This window comes from Nipponia nippon, unplaced genomic scaffold (assembly GCF_047370975.1).
Source record: "Nipponia nippon isolate SJK-2023a ecotype South Korea unplaced genomic scaffold, ASM4737097v1 scaffold_3, whole genome shotgun sequence".
NCBI lineage: Eukaryota > Metazoa > Chordata > Aves > Pelecaniformes > Threskiornithidae > Nipponia > Nipponia nippon.
The window spans coordinates 117571660-117592711 of record NW_028262347.1 but is presented as its reverse complement, the minus strand read 5'-3'; the positions used below and the strand labels follow the sequence as shown (position 1 = coordinate 117592711).

Genomic DNA, 21052 nt, shown 5'->3' with positions numbered 1-21052 from the left:
TTACCGTACCTGATTTTGTTTATAGATAGGAAAAAGAAAGCAAGTTTCTTCTCTGTGTTTTCACATACCATTTGGATTTTTAACTTTGATTTAATTAAAATTTAAAATTCTGATTTTAAATTAAATCCTTGACTTTTAAATATCAGTATTTAATTCTCCTTACTTTAATCTAAATTTGATTGTAATAACCTTGCAGGGCAACTACATTTATGACTCAATATATTGAGCATACAGTAGGTCTAAAATTTTACCCTGCCCCCTTTTATAAGAATAAAATAAGCAAATCAACATGCATGAAATGAAACAAAATTCAGAGAAATGATGCAAACCCAAGCACAGTTCCTTTCCAGCAAAAGCCATTAGATTACGCCTAAGAATATGCAGCTCTTCCCTTGATAAATCCTTCCAATGACACTGGCCCGTTTTTCTGAGTACTCCAAGAAGATTTATTCTTTTGAAGAATTTTTGCAGTTTTTGAGGCATTTTCATAATTTGAATTGCTTTCTTGGATTAATTTTAGTCCTTGCTTATGTTTCATAACAATGGCTAAATTAACTTGAGTAGCCTTCGTTTATTCAGCTATTTCTTATTTTACGAGGACGTGTATTTTCATTGCTGCTTTATAATGCATCGCCTTAGATCCTTCTCTGGAAGCGTATGAAGCATTGTTACAGACTAACTTTTGGGTGACAGAGAGCAGCAACTGTATGGAGAATATAGCTGTCGCAGGGCAGGAAGTTTCTGATGTACGAGTTTTCTATCAGAAAGCGTTCATTCACAAAAAATACTGTTTTTCAGGAAGGTGTTTTCAGTCCAGTTTGCCTTTTTCTATTGTATACTTTTGTGTTACATGTAAATGGGTCAGAAGCAATTGTGAATAGACTATACAGGTGTACTAAATAAGTGTTGGTTCTTATTTGTCTAAGCATAACCCCATCATGAACCTGGAATCAAAACATGTCCATCTCCTTAGCTTTTGCTGGAGAAGTACGAATCAAAACATGTCCATCTCCTTAGCTTTTGCTGGAGAAGTACTAATCAAAACGTAATTCCAAAGAAAGTTCTGGGGGAAGTGCAAGGAATTGCTCAGTAAATGGGTGTTGCATGAGGAGGCATCACTAGCTTGGAAAACACAACTATTGAAGGAGATCTCCAGAGCTAAGAGTATCTGGGAATTGTGATGTTCAGAAAGCCTGCAAAGTAGTAAGTCAGGAATCAGAGGTCACTTAAAAAGAATGTGAAAAGAGAATTAGTTGTTAGCTGGACCTTAGTTTGCCATGGGTTATCAGGGCATAAAAACCTTCCTAAAAGTTGCTGTATGTTTCATTCCTATTGTTGGAGTTTGTACCCTGTTTGAATTGCTTGTTTTCCAAGAGTAACAATAGAAAATTACCCAAAATAGTTTGCAGATGAAGAGACACAATGTGCTGTCCATGAGCTGGGTATTAAACAGTGAAGCTCGTTTGCTAACTGAGCAATTCACGTGGGGTATGTGAATTTGAATTCAGCTGGAACTGAGTACTGAAGTGTGGTAAAAGAAATAACAGGGTAAAGACTAGCCTCAGCTTAGATATACCTGGCTGTGGTTTATCCTTCAGAGTAGTTTTACAGCTGGGACTCTGGGGGAGCTAAGCTGGAGAAGAAAAAAAAAAAAAATCTTTATCTTTCTTTTACAGAATAATTAAAAACTCTCTTCTCTTAGATAGTTTGTAGCATGTCTGCTCTTTCTTCCTCCTCCTATTTCATTCACCCTTTGGTTTTCCGTTCAGACACCTGTATGAAACATGGGGTTGCAAAAGGGACCGAGGCTGATGTTACGGAAAAAGGCTAACTTGGTGGTACGTTGCTTGCAGGGGCAGCTTGCAGGAGTAAGAGGTTAAAAGGTCAATTGGTTTGGCCTCCTTTGGGAAGGAGGTGTAGAAAGATGTGGAAAGAAGGGAAATTCTGTTTCCTTTTCCTGTGTAGAAAACTAACACAAATGCTTACAAAAATACAGAGGGGAAAAAATAAAAACTCCTTTGATAAAATAACGTCGTCTTAACAAATTAGAGTTGGGGAAGAGCATTGATCTTTCCAAATCACTTTAAATTACATCAGATGATGAAAGAGCTATTTACAGTAACGATACATCCAAGACGTGTATTAACCTGTTTCTTAAAAAGGCAAGTCAATGTTAGGCACTCACAGATGGTTAACAGGGACTTGTGTTGCAAGCAAAGAATCCCAGTTCATGCCATTGTGAAGTCTTTCCATATTTAATCAACTAAAATAATTTTATTTTCTTTAAATATTTATTTTGAAAATATCATTTTTTCCCAACTTGCCATTTATAATAAACTGTCAAAGCTATACTCCACTTCCCATGGGAAATTTATTTCCCTCCATTGTTTGCGCCCAGCCTCTTATTGTTAGATTGCAGAAGTACAAGGCTGCCCACATGGGTTTGTTTTGCCGTTAGCAAAAGGGCAATAGCGCATTTTGTTCTGACAAACATTTCCCATCCTTGCATTGGCAAAGAGGAAGGGTCTGGCAGCAGATTTCATTGCAAAATTGAGTTACATACTCAGATCTAAATCCGGGATATAAAATTCCCAATATTGTATGTCCGTCTCCGACTTCAGAACTCATCACTGCCCTGATGATCAAATGGTTATGCTTTAAACTTTGAAAGCATTTATCGTACTGTAAACGGACAGAGTGAGTTTGTATTTTTAGCTTTGACAGAAATATCTTGGTGATCTGGAAGAGCCTGCGTGATACTGTCAAAACTTTTAATTTTAAAACAAGCTTTTAAAAGTCATTGCCTGATCTGTGATTAAATGGTGACTGAGGAAAAACTCTGGTCTTCCTAACTATATGAGAAATTATAATTGTGCAACCTTCAAATTGCCACAGAAGAATTATTGGGATGTGAGTTGCTTTTCAAGGTGGCTAAGAGTTGTTTACAATTAGAGATTTCTTGACCTTGGCTTCAGTGATAACATTTGCTTCTTTCTTCACTTCCAAGTCACTGTTCCTCGTAGCTTGCTCGGTAGGTCCAGCTATGTTTGACAATGTATTTCTGTGTAAGTCCAATGGAAGCTTGTTTGTTTCTTTTAAAAATTAAAATACTAATAAAAATCCCCCTCATACTGCCCTGCTTTACCTGTTTCAGGGCAAAAGCCTACTGGTGCTGTCTTTATAAAACTTAATTTATCTGTGTTTTATAGGGAGGGGAACAGTAACAAAAGGAGTATAAAAAGAGTATTAACTCCTGTGACTTGTAGGGGTTGTGGCAGCTTCAAACTTTATCTAGACATGCGTTACTAGTGGCCATCAGGATTGAAAGGAACTTTTTGGTAACTTAATTATGCATCATTAGACCATACTGCGATTAGTTCTGTTCACCGAGCAGAGTTAGTATACTCATGTAAAACTCTCCCTGCCCATGACTTTGCATAACCATGTTCATTAGGGCTAAAGCAGGTAGAGGTGTTTTCCCTTTCCTAAGTTTTATGGGGTGAGCAGAGAATGTGAAATAAAGATATAATTGCTAGTAAATTTTCAAAGCAATCCAAATGGGAGTGGGTAAAGTTATATGCAGTGTGCTTAGGGTTAATACAGCTGTGTCAGCTCCGAGCCCACCGCCTGCGCTGTGATGAGGGCTCCCTGCTATTGGCTGCGAGCAGGGGAGGGAGGCAGAGGAAGAAAATCCACCGTTTAATTTAGGCAGTGACGAATGGGTTGCTGTGCAGGATGTTTCACTCCTGGATGTCTGGGGTGATGCAGACGCTAAAAAGGGAAATGCATTTTCTCATCGCATCTTTACAGGCAAGGTGTCATGGATGGCAGCTCACCCTGGCCTACATCTTTTGGTGAGGCTGCTTAAGGTGCTTGGGGGGTGGTGGTCTTAATCACATAGAATATCAGTGCTGTGCTACTTCCACTTGTCTTGTCCCCCCACTTTTCCATGCTTTTGGGCTGGCTGACTCCACATCACAGCCCTTTTGTCTGGGCATTGGCATTTGCTTTTATATCTGGACACATCAAATATGACACCCCTCTGGGCTATTTTATTCCAGAGCTGTAGCTTAAATATGTTAGGATATATCTTCAGATTGAGCAGGCCTAGCCAGACTATGTGAAAGACATAATGTATGTTTAAGCATCTCTTGCAGAGAATTGTGTAAGAAGTTTTTGCTTGGCTAAAAAACGGTGCTGTCAGCTAATGCTGTTACGAGAGAGAGTGAATTCAATTTTTATACACAATGTCTGAGCAAGTGGACATTGCTTGCAGAGGCTGCAGCTGCTGGTGTCACAGGCAGCCCAGGGAGGCTACGTCGTGATTTGGGTATCTATAGGTCCAGTGCTCTCAGATACAATCTTTTTTTCCCTGCTTAGGATGGATTTGGGGAGGAATACATTATTTTCCTGACATTCCTGGATAACCTTCTAATCATCCTGTCCTTATTGAAGTCATACTGTAGTACTTTTATTGAGAAATGGCTGTCATACAGCTGAAGATTCTGGGCATGGACACCATGCGTATGAACATGTGTTACTTCCTATTTCTTATGAGAATCAGTGCCATGGAATGTCTAGTCTTAAGTCTTCCTTCAGCTCAAATGTAATTCCACATAATGGTTTTTGTGATATATTTTTCTTTAGATCGTGAGTGCATATAGGTACTGTATTGCTCACTCCGCATTTTAACTAGTGCTCTGCACTTTCCTCCTCCTCTCTGTTATACTGGCACAGCTGAATGTGTGGCTGTCCAAGGAATGGGAGTAGGGAAGAATCCAGGTTACATGACAAAAAGAAAGCACAAGGAGGCTCAAGATCAAGGGGCGCAGCCTGCTAGGCCCAGGTAGGAAGCCAGAGAGAACCATGGTGGGAACTATTGCACAAAATTTTGGGAAGAGTTTTCAGATTTTTTTAGTACAAGTCTGCTCTGGCATATGGTTGTGGACCACTAGTCTTACCTCAGGCCCTTTTATTTGCAGCATGTGCTGGTTATAAGTTAGGCTGATGCAGACTGTGCTTACTGTGATACTGAGATCCTGCCTGCATATGCTGTGTGCTGATGACATTCAGCCAAAGGCTTTAATGTGCCTCATGCAGGCCTGAGATCATAAATGGCTTTTATTTGTAGAATTTGGATGAACAAACGGTCTTTTCTTAGCCCCACCCAGCCTTATTTGCTTTCTATTTTAGGAGATAATGATAATTGCTAGCTTTTCATGTATATACCCAACTGTGTTGGCAGAGTTAAAATCAGATTTAGTTAAAAGCCATCTCAGCCTAATAAGGCAGTACTGGGCTATTAGTTTACTTTGATTCTAGACATTTAACATATCAGTGATATTAGCAGAATGGAAATAATGATGATAATTTACTCTTGCAAAACACTTCAAGGAACCCAGAAAGAGTAAGTAAATGTCATTGTTACTATAGAATAATGAAAGCATGTTATCAACCCCTTGTTTCACACATGAGCACAAAAGTAAGTGCGACACCACCACCTTTGGCTTACAAGAAGCAATTAAACAAGTAGAGATACTTCACAGATCCCTACTTCCTCCATGTAACTGGTTTTGGCACTGATAAAGATACTGGACTAGATGGACCTTTTGTGTAAGGCAATTTTTCTATTCTGACTGCTTCAGAAATTCAGTTAAAAGCAAGATTAAGCGCTTTAAAAATCTCTTTCTTGATTCCATATCTGAGAAATTTCAGCTTCGTGAAAGCTTCTTGGGTAAAGCTGAAAAAAGCAGGGAAAATACAGCAGATTTTTCGAGGGATTAATGTTACAGGGAATGTATCACAGTTTGGCAGGACCCCAGGTCGGGAATGTGGAAGCTGGCACACTAGGGAGAAGCAATAGTGCTAGGAAGATGAGAAATGGGTGCTGTTTAAAGCTGCAGTTCAGCACCCACTGAGCCTGGAGGAAAGATCCCATTCGTTGTCACAATCGGAAGGCAAATTGCCTGGTTTCAGATCTAGCATAAGAAAATGCAGGCTGGAAGGGACCTCAAGAGATGATGCAGTATCCCCTCAAAACCAAAGGCAAGATCAGCATACCAAAGCCATCCTGACAGATGTTTGCTTGTCCCGTCCTCAGGCCCATGCTGCAAATTCCAGAGCCTCCCTCAGTGACCCGTGCCAACCTTTGCTGTTGGTACAGAGTGGCACGGAGCCTTGAGCTGGCACACAAGAGCAGAGGGATCCATTATGTGCTGTCAGTCCTTGTCACTTCATGATTTCAGTTTGTAACATTTGTCCTCTAGAGCAAAGTCCTGGTCTTGGGACATCGCAGTGTTGCTTTTCAAGTCCAAGTCGTGTCAACAGTCTGTGACTTGCATTTTATCACAAGATACCATGGTGCTTAGTCCCATTTTTAAAGGGATTTGAGAGAAGAAGAACGCTGACAGAAAGACGGGCATGCTGCAAATGGTGACCTGGATAGGAGGAATGCACAGCATGTATTTGGCGCTCTCTTGGCCCATTATCCAGGAAACAAAAGTGAGGCCATTTGGTGTCAAGAGAAGTGTGTCTCCTCTCATTATCAGTTGTGATAATGAACTTGGACTCTCCCTTTTGCAAGGTGTGGTGTTGCCTGGGCTGTGAACCCATGAGGAGGTGAAGGTTTTCAGGCTCTACCTGTTCAGGCAGCTTGAGCAGTGCAGCCAGGACGATCTTTTCCCTGGTGCTTTAACTGCTCAGATTGCTCTGTTCCTGGTGGGCTCAGTTTGTTGGTGTTTGTTGATGTGCAGGCGTGTAGAGAGGATGTTCGTTCACCAAAGGAACACTGAGTTTGGGGATAATAACATGGAAAATCCTTTGTTCCAGGCTGTCTCCCCTGTGGCTTTCATGTGTGCCTCAGCTGATGGGCATTCCCTTTCTGCTTCACTGGTCCAGGCCTTCCCTTCCCTCAGCCCCTCTGTCCCCAGAGGCTGGGCACAGAGGCTGTAGCACAGTCCTTGCAGTTCAGTGCTGTCTGCCACATCAGTCTCTTCAGATCTTACCATGTGCTGAATTGACCCTTACCAGGAAATCTCTTTGAGTGTTTTATGTTTGAATGGAGAGGAATGGGAGCTTGGGGCTGAGCCAAAGATTTCTGATGTGACATAAGACATTGTGGCATCCTCTGGGACAGACAGCATTCAATGCTCCTGGCTTCAGGTTCGCATTTTGCCATCAAAGAGTCCTTTAGAATCGAGATGAAAAGTGAGTGTCGACTACCAAAATACCTGAGTGAGAGTCCCTATGCCGATTAGAGGCCGTGAGAACTACAGTTTCCCACACCTGCAGGTGGAAGACAATGTGCCCTGCCGTGCAGCCTTCACTGCTGTCACCTTTGCCTTGGGCCCTGCCTGAAAAAAGGTCTCTCCCCCGGCTCCCGGCCGGGATGCGCCACCGCCCCTGAGCTGGGTGGACACGTTGGGCTTTGCTGCCACCCAACGGGGAGGTGCAGCGATCCTGGTGGTGCTGACTCAGGCCTCCTTATTTAGCTTCATGTAAGCAGTCAAGATCTTGCTAAGAGCAAAACGAGAAATAACGCTGCTTCAGAAGACAGGAACTTTTTGCAGTGATGGTTTTTGTAGCTCGTTCCTAACAAAATCTGAAGTTTGTACAGAGCTTGCCTAGCAGTCTTTGAATCATAAACAGCATGAAAAACAGAAGAGGTACTTTCCCTCTTCCACTGAGTATGTCTATAATGACGTATATTATATATAATCTCTGTACCTGGGAAGTGTTTGAGGAAAGGAAGATGTACTTTTGCATTGCTAGGTAATTCTCCCCTTTGGTTATCAAGTGTTGCAATGAGTGGGTGGTTAATGAGGGTTAATGGACCAAGTAACTGACAACAAATGCATTTGTTTGTTTATTTTCAGATTGTGCTGGCTGTGGAAGAGACATAAAAAATGGACAAGCATTGCTAGCTCTGGATAAGCAGTGGCACCTGGGGTGCTTTAAGTGCAAGGCCTGCGGGAAGGTCCTAACCGGGGAATATATCAGCAAGTAAGTAACCTCTGCATCTCTTCTGTGCTCTTGGCATGACTTCTTGTTGCCAGTTGAGAAGAGCTTGCAGCAAAGTTCACCTTTCGAAATCCGGTTTTAACCATTTTTCCGTATACACCGAAATCTTTGATCCCAGTGAGAGTTGAGTTGGGAAAGGAAAGTAAACTGAAAAGTGCAACTAGAAGGTGGTGTTTAATGATAGTAGTCTGTATTTAATACCAGTACAGAAAGGGGTATATCTCCATGTCCCCACAAAGGTTTAGGTGAATACCTGCATGCGTTTTCTGTGTTAGCCAGATAAAGCTTTGTACCATTTTCCTTTCCAATATGTGATTTTGAGGAAAAAAAGTAGGGACCTGTCCATTGCTTGTCTTTGCTAGAGAATAGAGAAAACATGATGATGTGATTGACCTGACACTGTTTCTTGTCTCTATATGAGAAACTAATAAAGAAGAGTTTTGCCCAGAAGGAAGTATAGAGAAAGAGAATGGGGAAAAGTGGTGTAATGATAAAATAGAGGGAATGAAGATACAGTCTCTGTTCCCTCCTTCAAGCATATAACAAGGAGGAAAAAATAGGGAAATAATGTATGTTCCACAAGCCTGTCATTAAGGGGTGTATGATATTTAATGAAAGGTAGCATCTGTAATTTCTTAAAAGAAGTTCAGTGCCTGAGAGGTACTAGTAAGCTGACTAGTGTTTCCACTTTTACTGTATGTTCCTTGTTCATATTAAAAAACTACGTAACCTTACACTTAAAAATAACTGCTTATACTCTTAAAGACTACCAAAGATTTTTTTGCTGAAGGGAACAAAAAATATCTGCCTATGTTTAAGACTGTGATCTCCTCTCATCCTCATGGACATAGTTCCACTGATTCCCTAGAACTGCACCACCTGTAGGTGTAGAGTCTCTTATACCTGTAGGTGTAAAGAATGAGAGTTACTTCAGTGGTTTGTACTGGATGCATTTTCTTGATGGGAATTTAAGGAATAATTCTAAGAGGCACTAATAAGCATATGATTTTTTTTTTTTCTTCTACTACAAAATATTTCCCATTTGCCTATCGCTGTGTGTAGGAGTTCCAGACTGAAGACAAGGGAAGAGTGTAAGTCTTTGTAAGTCTACAAACCACCTGTTTAGTAAAAGGTGGTTTGTAATTTGTGGATTTTCTTTTTCAGAGATGGTGCTCCTTACTGTGAAAAGGACTATCAAGTTCTTTTTGGAGTCAAATGTGAAGCATGTCACCAGTTCATTACTGGGAAAGTCCTAGAGGTAGGTGTTTTGTAAACTAGAGTTTAAGAATTGGGCCATGTCTCATTATGTCCTCATGCAACTGCAGAAAATACAAAAATTGTGATAGGAAAGGTTTGGTTGGGTTTTTTTCTGCTGATTTTAGAGCAAAGGTGCTAATTTTCAGAAATATTTTCAGTGTTTTAGCTTTGCAGTCATCGGGAAAAGTATGTGATGGGGAATTAATTGCACTGATTTCTATGGATCCATGGTTTCTATGTTTCTCTTCTAATGGTGATGTGCAAAGTCTATTGCACTGCTTATTCTGTGTCAGATTTGATATATTTATAGAGGTAATTTGAATATGGGAATCACCTTTGACAACTATAAGTTTGCCAAAACTTAGGACGTGAGATTTCTCCTCTTAAATGAGGCCAGGTGATCTGAACAATGCTGAGAAGGTGAGAGGGAGAAGTTTGCTGGAGGTAAATTATCCGTTCAGAAATCAGAAGGCAGAAAACATCTGAACCATCTCTTTTGTTGATTCTTAGTTGGAGTCCTCAGCGCTCTCATTGAAACTGGACAAATCTTTTGAGAGATGTGTATCTTTTGTTGTCAGTACTGATCTCCATCTCCCATGGCTGTGATGAGTCCCCTTTGAGCTGCAGTCCTTGAACTATGTATGGGTCCCTCTGTGTCACCATTGAAATGTTAAAGGGGCAAAATGCAGAGGGCCTTCCTTGTCACACTGTCATTGAGATAGGAGAAGCAAAACTGTTATCTCCTTTCTCTGTGGGGAAACTCTGTTCAATGGAAAGAACCTGAGCTTTGAGCTGGGGTCTGGAGCTGGACTGTATGGCTTGACTCCAGGTTTAGTGATTTTTTTAATAGTCCACTTTTCCTGGGGAAAAAAGCCTTTACATAATAAAGTTTGTGGAAGAAATGGACAACCACAAAGAACTTCAGTTTCAGGTGTATTTTGTGAAGAAGAAACTGGATGTACTGTTATGTTTTACAGTGAATAACAGAAAAACCTGGAAGCGTTACAGACATAAAAGCAGCTGGAATTTGCTAGTTAATGTGTATTACAGGTTCTCTTCTTTGTGTCCCATCTACTACAGATACAAGACCGTGTCAGCCTTCATATGGGAAGTTTCAGGTTTGACATAAAGTGGTAACTGCTTGTAGTTTTAGTTCTGGAGGTTTCTCTGGTTCACTATTCAGAATATTAACCAGGATGGTAGCCACCAAATGAGGGACTCGGAACGTGTGTGGACACCTGCTGCATTTGTCACTGCATCTACTGGAAGGAAGTACCATTTTTTAATTAGCCAGGCTCGTAGTTCGCCTCGTTTGCAATGTGTATCTAATTCCTTTGGAGACCCACATGGATAATTAGTGAGAACAGTCTGAGTTTTCCCTTGAGTAGGAAGGCTGTCTCTCTGGCTTTGATCTAGTGGTCTGCTACCATCTGCTTATCTATTCCAGTCTACTGATGAGTTTTTCAGTTTAGTAGTATATATTGGTGACACCATAGTTGCATTCCAGTGTGGGAAGCACTGCAGGAGACAAGTAATTGGATTTCTGAGATTGGGAAGCATAAAATAATTCCAAAATTATTTAGATGCACGTGACAGGTGCCCTAACATACAAGTAATGCAACCTATTCAGAAGCACGGAGATGAAAATGATAAAAGAGAAGGTTTGGAGAGAATTGGAGTCTGTGGAGAGCTGGGAAGAAATAAGCTATTCCTATTTGGAGCCTTTTGTGTAGTGGATGTGACTATAGCAAGGTTGCACTCATGTTACTCTTCCTAGCATCAGGGAGAAAGAAATCCAGCTTTTTCAGGGGATCATGGGTTGTATCCTTTCAGAACTGAATAAGCTGAGACTAAAGAAAGATTAGTTCAATTGAACTAGGACTTAGCTGTCCATCATAACCTGAACTTTAGCTTAGATTATCAGAGACATTGTGTCCCGGGCAGAACCTTGATGCAGCCATTTTGGCCCCAAGGCTGGTTTCTCACTCCATAGTTCTTACTCTTCTGATGGCTATTTATTATCAGAAGAAGAGACAACATTTTGCTGAAGCAATAAAACATGTCCAACCTCTTCCAAGAATCCACCTCTTCTAAGCGTCAAAATCAGGCAAAAAGATAAAGATTTTTCCATTTGACCTAGCGCCTGCAGAATCAGAATACACTGATGAATTAGAAACAGACCCTTCGAACGATCTTACCAATACATGGGAACGTCAAGCATGCTAAGTTCTGGGTCAGACTAGAAATTTTGCTTGACCATTTGTGGCTCTCATTGATTATCAGAGGCACAGCCCATAATAATACACTAGAGGGCGGCAGTAGTTCTCAATATGTAGCTAAGACCACACTCCTCTAAAACCTGTAGAAGTTGAATTACTCATATAGTGCAACTCTTTCCTGATCTGCTTAAATGACATTTGAAGGCTGCCTGCTATCTGAAGGGTGTAGATTGGACAAGGCCTTAGAAACTTTCCCCCCAAAAAATCAGTACTGTGTAGTCCGGGAGGCCATTCAGACACTGGCTTAACTGCATTGCAGTATGTATTAGCAGTCTGGATAGTCCATGAATAGAGTTCTCCAGGTATGGTCTGGGAATGCAGATGCAGGAGAAACATTCAAGCACTTTCTGTTATTAGGTGGCGCTTGAAAAGGTTGGAAGATAGAGGTGAGCAGTTAACATTCAATAATCAGAGCAATTTATCAAAACGGTGGGCTCGTTTCTTGGCCCATCCTAGAAACCTTTCACACTGTCAGAGATGCACGGTTCCAAAGGCAGTACTAGCGCCTCTAAATTAGACTAAAGGAACTAGTATGTCGAAACTTAGGATGAGAAAATCATGTGTCAGCACATGTGCCCCTTTGGGCAGAAAAGGTAGTCTAAAGGATGGGGTCAGAGCATGACATAAATCCTCTGGTAACAATGGAGATGAGAGATGGGAAGCAGCCACAGGGCTGTGGAAGATAATTCACAGAACAGGATGCCATGGTTCAGGAAGGGCTGCAGACCGATTTGAGGCAGGGCAATTAACAATCTCCTTATCCAGTACAGGAAATCACCCACAACCTTTCAGTACACCTGAAGTTTTCATTTAGATGAAGCTGGAGATCCTCACAGGAGGATTACTGTCTTCCCTCTTTGTTTTCTTTGGCAACGTTTCTTTGGCAAGTTTGGGTATTTTTGCTGGTTTATATCATGTGAGTTGTCTCTTGTCCTGCTGCCTCTCTGGGGAAGGAAACCACATGCTTGGTGTGATGTAACACAGTTATAGGAACTGTCAAGGTAGAGGTTATGCCATCACTGACCAGCCCAAGTTATGCCTACTAATGTCTGGTGGGGAAAAAAAAAACCAAAACACTTTGTATTTTGCCTTTGTTAATACAAATAGTAGTAGTAAATTCACTGATCAATATCTTTCATTTTATTTGTCAATAAAATAATTTGTTATGTCATGAGCAGAGTACATACTATTTCAGCATCTTCATCCAAATAAATTATTAGAAGAGATTGGAGGGAAGTATATAATACATTGTATACAAACACTTCCCTCTAATGGATCAGAAGCGATTTGCAGCATGCCATTGCAGTGCTGCTTTATTTTCTGCTTAGTCTTAATACATCTGGGACAGTCCATAAAAAAAACTGAAAAACTGAAGGGAAATGAAAGCATGAAACTTAGCTTTGGGTTCACAGAGGCTGGTGGTATCTGTTTTTCCAGTAAGAGATTAATTTTTTTCTTTAAAGAGAAACTGAGATTCTTTGCAACATTGCAGACTTGCAGCTCCTGCTCATTTTTGTTCCTCAGTATGACTTAGTGCCTCTGAAAAATCAGGCTTTCAGTCTTCTACAATGAGCAGCCAGCAACAGAGACAGCCACTCCTGGTGTGGACCTAAGAGTCTTCATCTCGGGAGCAGCTATGCTGTGCCCCTGGTAGGCACCCTCAGCAAAGCCTGTCAGAAAGGCCAAGGTTTGAGTTCAAACCTTGAGATTCAAGCCTTGAGAGGATGGACTCCCTCCAGCCCTTCTGTAGAGGTGATCCCTCTGCTCAGTTAAGAAATGTATTACTAGAAAGAGTACTTATTTTGCTAATATTCACATACCATGAAAGAATGCTCTTTTTTCTAGGCCACAGATCTAACAACTTTCAATAGCCATGAAAATATGCAAGAAAAATACCATGTGCATTTAAGTCAGCTCAGATATTTCTCATGTATTATTTGGCACATAACTTTCTGTGACAAATAGTCACAGATGATAGATGAGTGCATGCCAACACATTAAATGTGGTAAGTATCTAATATGAAATAGCTATTGCAACTTCCTTGAGCATACTGGATACTTTAATACCTGAGTATTTCAGGATAATGTTGTCAAGGCAACAGAGATCAGTGTTGTTCCTTGGGTTTCTCCAGCAGAAAGGAATCTTTATTTACAAAAAACTACTCATTTCCCGGTAACTCTGGTGAAAAACATTTTTATCAGGCAATAATGGCATAGTGAGAGTGAGGGCTTTCACATAGACTTTCCACTAAGCTGCTGTTTTCATAGCCTCAGGGCTTGCCTATTGAAAGATGCCCATCTGATCCTAATCCTGCAAATTCCCGTGTAGACACGTGTAACTCCACAAATCTAAGTAAACTTCAGCACATATTTAGCTATTTGAAAGATGCTGGCTTAAGTAATTTTTGTCTAATGTGGTTATCATACACAATACAACTATTCCTCCAAGGCTTAATTCAAAATATGGTAAATCAATGAGAAGCTTTCCATTGACTTCAGAGAATGCGGATCATGCCTATATCCATGTAATTCATCTCTGCTTATCCAAGGTGTTTTACAAAACTTAGTAGTAGTATTCTTTTAGTTCTGCAGAAAGAAGACATCAGGGTAGATAATTTGCATGAAATCATACAGAAAGCCTGAGAATAAGATTCAGGTCTTAAAATTTCCACTTTTTTTGGCTGTTACTGATACGAACAGGATTTGATCTCCTGATCTAGAGATCAGGATGTATATATCTACTATCAAATCCCTCAGCCATCTTGCTACTTTACCCATTTATTTTTCTAGTACTACTTGCTTAATATTCCTTTGCAAATAAAAAGCCCCTGTGTGATTTCTCCTGGCTGTGCATAGCTAGAGTTCCTGTTCTGATGGGCTGCTCCCTGCCCTGTGTTTTTCCTGTGCACTGTTGAAGCTTGCACCCCACCTTGTAAGCAGTGGCATAATGCCATTTTAACAGATGGACCTGAAAAGAGAAATGCCAGAGCACCAGAAGGCTCCCTTGACTTCAACCTGCAAGGTCAAGTTCTAAATGTGTGTTTGATATTGTAATTTATGCTGAGTTTCCCCTGATTTTAAAGAGGAGTAGTAATTTAAGATGTGGTATTTAATGTGAAGGAGGTTTAGTACTTGTAGATACAGTTACTTTAATGTGCCAGAATTGTAAGATGTCTCATCTGTGCTGCAACTAACTCTGAAAGATGTCAATTCTGAGGCACCTTGACTTCTGAAGTTAGAAATAAATAATAATAATTATGGAGGAAAAAAACAAACAAACAGCGAAAGCTGCTATGGTTGTGTAAAGAAACTGTATCCATATTTCAGAGGCAAAGAATGTGAGTCAGAGGAGCCTGTAAGTTTCTTCAAGTATTGTTTTCAGAGCTAAACTTAGAAACCTGTGCTGTGAGGGGCTCAGAGTAGTTTCTGCTGATTCTTTACATGTGAATGAGTCTGTTCTAAATAAATAAATGACAGTAGCAACATTGCTGGTTTCCATATGAACTGTAAATGATTTATTCGAACAATGCCTGTTCATGTTGTCCAAGGATGTGCCTTCTGCCAACACTTGACCATGCAGGTAACTTTGCTCATGTGAGTATTAGTATTCAGATGCTTCAGTTGATTGACTTTCAGGGAAACTTGGTAGCCTACATGTTTAAGTAATTTATTTTAAGGAGATTTAGGCTCATGGCTCACGTGAAAACATCACCCTTCTCTGAAAAGATCCACGCGGTACAGAGTTTAGTTAGGTACTTCAGTACATTCGTGCGTCTGGTCCTATGTTCTTACACCAGTACACTTTCTAGATTGAGGAACCATGCAGAGAATCTCTTAAAACAAAGAGAGATTTATTTCAGTTCCATTCAGAAATGTTAAATCAAAGGCTAACATATATTCTTCTGCTGAATGAAATATTTAGCAAGGCTGTTTTCATAGTGGTTATGCAGGAAGTATCACAGAATGTGTCATTTACCGGACTTTAATGATGCAACCCATACTGGTAATACAGGTTAAGGTGACTTAAAATTTTAAATGCTTTTCTAAATGAAGCAATTGATGAATTGAACAAAGACTGATGATATGACGAATCCAAACAGGTTTGGTTTCAGTGGTGTGGTAAAGTGGTGATAAATAATATCCCTGAAGAATGTATTACCATTCTGTTTTCATATCACTAGGCGTCTACTGGTTTTGGTGTCTTACAGGCTTGGGAGAGACTTTGCTCTCAACCGATATGTCCCAGTCACCACTGTTGTCTTCACGCACCATAAAAATGCAGGGGAAAAGGCTATGCAGCTCATGAGAAGAAGCAGCGGAGCTCAGTGCATGCTTTGTTAGTTCTGTGATTTGCTTTGTTTGTGGTTAACTTTACTGCTGCTTCAATAAATGAGAAAACATGAACATGTTGCCTGAATGTCCCAGGTAAATAAGAAAAAGAAGCAGCACATGCTGTGATCATTTGCTCTCTTAGTCGGACAGGTATACACTGCAGACCCTAGGGCTTTTTGATTATGGAAAATACCTGTTGAGAGATCAAATAGGGTCAGTGCACAGGGCTCACTGTAAATTCATCAAATGTTCATACCGAGTGACTGAAGCATCATCTCACCCAGAGTGTGCAGACAGGACAAAGGGATACACCTACCTGTGTGAGGGGTGGCCCCAGCGCTCTGGCTGCATTAATCTGGACTACAGTACAATCTCAGTGTAACTAAGCGTTTCTGACAAAACTAGACTAACACCTAGGAGGCTGTATAAATTCTTCAGAAGTCGTGGAAGTAATATTTAATAACTTCCAGTGAAAGAGAGCACTGATTTCATACTCAGTGGATGCCTCTCCCCAAGGGAAAAGTGTTCTGAGTTGTATCAACATCGAATAGTGACACACAAGTGATGAGAAATGGTCGTGCCCCTGCCTGGACCGGTGTTCTTCCCCCTTTTCCTTTTGCAGAATGGGTCGGTCGAGTTACTGCTGAGTGGGTTTAATGTGCAGGGAGGATTATTTGCTTGTTTTGGTGGGTGTGTGCAGGAGAGTGCGTGAGTACGAGCAGAGGAGGAGTGAGGCTCAGGGCTGGGTGCAGTTACAAGCATTTCACTGCGAGCGGGTTCGGCGAGAACATAAACCATCAGCCCATCGCTGCTGCTAGTGCTCTGAATTTGAATAGAGGTGGAGGGAGTCTGCCCGCCGGGGTGAGGAGGGAATGGACTTAGACTGAGGAATTATCATCAGAAGGTAAACGCGTTCCTGTGAGACTAGATCTGAACTGGAAGGGGTCACGGCTTGCTTTTTGGGGGGAGAGGGGAGTGCAACTTTGTGACGTGACTGAATAACTTGCCAGTGATACCAGAATAGGGTATTTGTACTTTTCTTCCTGTGCACCAGTAGGAATTTTTAAAAGGCTGTGTATAGTTCTGTGGTTCAGATAAAGAAAGTGCAGCTAACATGTTTTTAAGCTGCCAGGAAGAGAGGAGAATGGCACAGAGCTTGGGCTGTTTCTGATTGCAGCTGATTGCTGATGTATGCAGGAACAATATGATTCTTTATCTCGGATAATTCTTAATATAGTTTGTTGGCTCTTTTGACCGCTTCTGGAGATTTGTTGCGTGGACATAAGGTTAGAGTTTGTTTCCAGTTTCCCTGCCTTTTTTCTGAGAAACATGTTTTATCAGTTAATGTAGAATGCTGATTTTTTTTTTTTTTCTAATGTGGGGTTTGTTTGCATAAAAATGGGGAAATGAAAATTTTAATAATAACTCAGGACATGAGTAAATGGTTCAGACAGGTTGTCTGTGTAGCTAAGTAGCAGCATAGATTTAACTTAATTTAGACTACCCTCCCCTGATGAAATATATGCTAGGTGTAATTGCCTAGAACACCACACCATGCACAGGGTCAAAAATCTAGAATAAATATACATCCAGAAAAATAATGTAAATTGCTTCATGTAAAAATCTTTCTAACAGGATTTTGGTGATTTTTTTTTTTTTTCCCACTCCCCCACCCCTGATCTCAAAAGATTGAATTTGGCAAGAGGGATATCTGTAGTTGGGCAAGACTTGATGTATAAAGATGACAAAAGAGTATCTGAAGTTGACGGAGCCCTAACAGAAGTTCAGTTGCTATGGCAGCATAATCACAAAGCATTAACTTCTCAGCAGTGGTTTGGAAATCACCCTTCAGTCAGTTTGAACATCAATAGGAAGGGGAGGAATGTTAAGAGGATGTAGGGATGGTGAATAAGAAGAGCAAGTTGTAACAGGTAATTTGAAAAAATAACCAATTAAAGCTTCCTTATTGCTACAAAGGCATTTGTGAAATCTTGCAGGTGCTTATAAAAATATGGCTTATCTGTATAAATTGCTTTCGTGAGTATGGTGTTGCTGATTAGGATTTATATTTCCTAGTGCAGCATCTTTAGCTTTTACCTTTTTGATTTAGTTAAATATTCTCTAGTGTGTTTCTTGCACTGAATATTACTGAAAACCTTTAGCAGGCTGATCAAAATACTTTAACATTTCAGTAGAGGCATTTATATTAGTATAAAGTTTCCCGCCACCAACAGCAGCCTTTGTGATATATAGCCATTGCATGTATTCCAGTAACACACAACAGGCACTTAAAACAAGTAGCTTCTTCATGTCTTAGAGGTGCACATAACACATACCAGTTTTCAGTAGAAGAGTAACTTACCTGGATGACTTTACTTTCCTTGTTGCTTAGCTGTATTAAGAATGCAATTGCATAGTTGTCACTGCAGAACGTGTCTTGTTCTCCTCTTGGAACAGTCTGCTTTAGGGAAAACATAATACTCTGTTTTTATTTTGTAGCTCCCATTGCTGCTTCTGTTCATCTTTTAAACCTTTGCATTGTGCTAGTGCTACCTGCCCCAATCACCCACAACTGTAGAGATATAAAATTAGCAATGATCCCTGCACCGAAGTGCATACACTGAAAACAAAACTTCCTCCAGTGTCGCAGTGTCACTGTCAATTGGGATGTAGTGGTAGGGGAATGTGAGGCACTCTGTAGCAATACAAAATTACCCAGTTACTTTTTGTTTCTCCTGGACTGAGATCATAATGAAAAATGGATTAAGTGGTGAAATATTTGTTTGCAGGATTGTGATCTTACGTTTTTAAGTCCTGCTTTAAGTCCTCCTATCAGTGGAGAGTTTGCTATTGACTTCTAGAAGAGCAGGATAGGACTTAGACCCATCCCCCATAAAAAATAATTGTTGGGAAGAATGCAGCAATAACATGTTTAAAAGTTGAAGTCGAGAAGAGCCTGTTGGGGCAAGTCTGTAGGTATCACCTGTTTGTAACAGGCTGCATCCGGGTATTGTGCTTAACGTTCGATCTGTGAGGACTCAGTCCCCTCTCTCTTCTGTCTGCTTTGTCAGGGTGCTTTCCTGGGGGGGAAAAAAGGAAAGAAAAACAAAAATAAAAACAAAAGATATGTCTGGAATCTCTAGGGACTTTGAAGTCCACAGAATTAACCACCTGTCTTTACTGAGCAGGTGCTTTACAGATGGAGAAACACGATACACATGAGTATTTTGTGGGTGATTAAATGTTTGAAATTACCATCTGGAGCATGAAATGGGTAGATTTTAATTACGTGCTCATGCTAACATTAGAAGATCGTACAGATCTAGTAGCTCTTTGGATAGATATCTGGGATGTATGACATTTATTACAAGCCTTTTTGTAAGAGGGAAAAACAGCACATAGCAAGAGATGCACCTTTTCATCACCAGCAACGCAGATATTCTGGCATTTAAACTGTCTGTGAAACTAGCTTGGGATGTTTTGTGGTTTGCAGAGGTCTCCGAAATGAGTATCATAAATCATTTGAGTATGAGTTAAAATGTTAAGAAATTGATTTTTACACATAGGGTTCAGCGAGAGAGATTTGTTATGTATACGGATGGATCTTCTGTTGCTTTGAGTTCTGTAAAGCAGTTGCATCTTGACTGGCAAATGTTTTTTCCTAGCAATGAGGAGAGTAAGAACTGAGGGAGAAAAAAACTTGAAGCAGACTTATCTCAGCAGCACCCTTGAACTACTGCTGTTGAGGCAACAATTGTGGAGACCCTGTACTCAGTTAAAAACTGAATGGCAGCAACTGATGTTAGGTATCCCTTTCTGTTTTAAGTCCATCGCCTCTTTCCTGTTCATCACCATAGTAATATGTCGTATCATGGTTATTTTGTTAGAATAGTTTTCCCGTGGTAACTAGAAATCTTGATTTTTATACAGAGCTGAAGAAAACAAGGTAGGGAGTAAAATCCCTGTGTCTTGGCTCTGACAAACATACTCTGATAGGATGTTCATGCCAGCTAGGATTCAAAATATGGTTGCATAGTTTTGCATCTGTAATTGGAAATCACGTGTATCAGGAGCATGAAAACTGACAAATACAACAAAAAATGGACTTCTGCCAAAAATAAAAGGCTTTGCTTTTAGCAGAGTACATTTTGGTGGTCTGACATTTATTCAAATTTATTCTATTTGAAAAAGAGAAAATTATTTCTCTGCACTGCCTATCCACCTTGATGTCCTTTGATACTTCCATTTTCGATTTAGTGTAACATAAACACTTTGGCCAGAATTACAAAACGAGGATTCCTGAGAAATACCTGGATGTAGTGAAATCCAGGCTCATAATTATGTATTGGTGACTCTGGAGTTGAGCACTGTGGTTGGGAAGAAAAATATTGGAAGAAAATCTGTCCCTTCCCTAGATTGTCATTTGTTGTGACCTCTTGCTGGAAGAGATTTCCAAAGGTAGCAGGTAGTATTGCAGTTAATCAAGGGTAAAAGCCATTCTTTACTTTTTAAAGCATTATCGGATCAGAATAGCTGGAATGACAGTGACTTTTAGGATCAGTTTGCTACAAGAGCAGGCTCTAGTCACTAAAAGAAAATATATTCCCTGCTCAATTCACTCGTAACATGTTTTCCTATTCAAACGATCTGTGAGTCTACTGAGTACAAATTAGTATATATTGAGTGCTTCGTGTCTGCTTTGTTTCTTACAGGGTACCTTTGTTTTATATTCTCTGGTTATTTTCTACAGATGTACTGTCTGTGACCTCATGCTTAGTTTCTTTCCCCCCTCCTTTGGCCTTTGCAACTTCTATTTCTCTGTTGTTCTTGGGACACTCCCTTTGAACTGAATGCAGACATTGGAATGGAGACCAGGCTTTGCTAAATCGTATGCCAAAGGTTGCACAGTTCCTGAAACAGCCTTCTGACAGAAAACTGGAAACACAGTTTTGTGTTAGACAAACAACGGAGTCAGCTACACTTATTTGGATCTAGTGGTGTGCTACACGGAGGTCTGGCAGGGCTGGGAGTCTGAGAATTTGAGTTCTCTGCTTGGCTCTGCTGCAAGCATTAATTTTAATCCAAGGAGAGTTGCTTAATCTCCCAAGATCTCACTTGCTTCATGAGCTAGAAAGTGGTTTGCACTTGCCCACTCAATAGGTTAA

The 21052-nt window shown here is 40.4% G+C and overlaps 1 protein-coding gene across 4 annotated transcripts in view; it reads left to right on the top strand.

Moving 5' to 3' along the window:
* Nucleotides 1–21052, top strand: part of ABLIM1 (actin binding LIM protein 1) — a 213305-nt gene that overhangs the window by 122844 nt on the left and 69409 nt on the right. For all 4 annotated transcript variants that reach the window (XM_087766571.1, XM_087766570.1, XM_087766568.1 and 1 more), the window contains exons 5-6: nucleotides 7875–8001; nucleotides 9184–9277. In XM_087766571.1, coding sequence (XP_087622697.1) covers nucleotides 7875–8001; nucleotides 9184–9277 — 221 coding nt within the window. The remainder of the gene's footprint in view (nucleotides 1–7874; nucleotides 8002–9183; nucleotides 9278–21052) is intronic.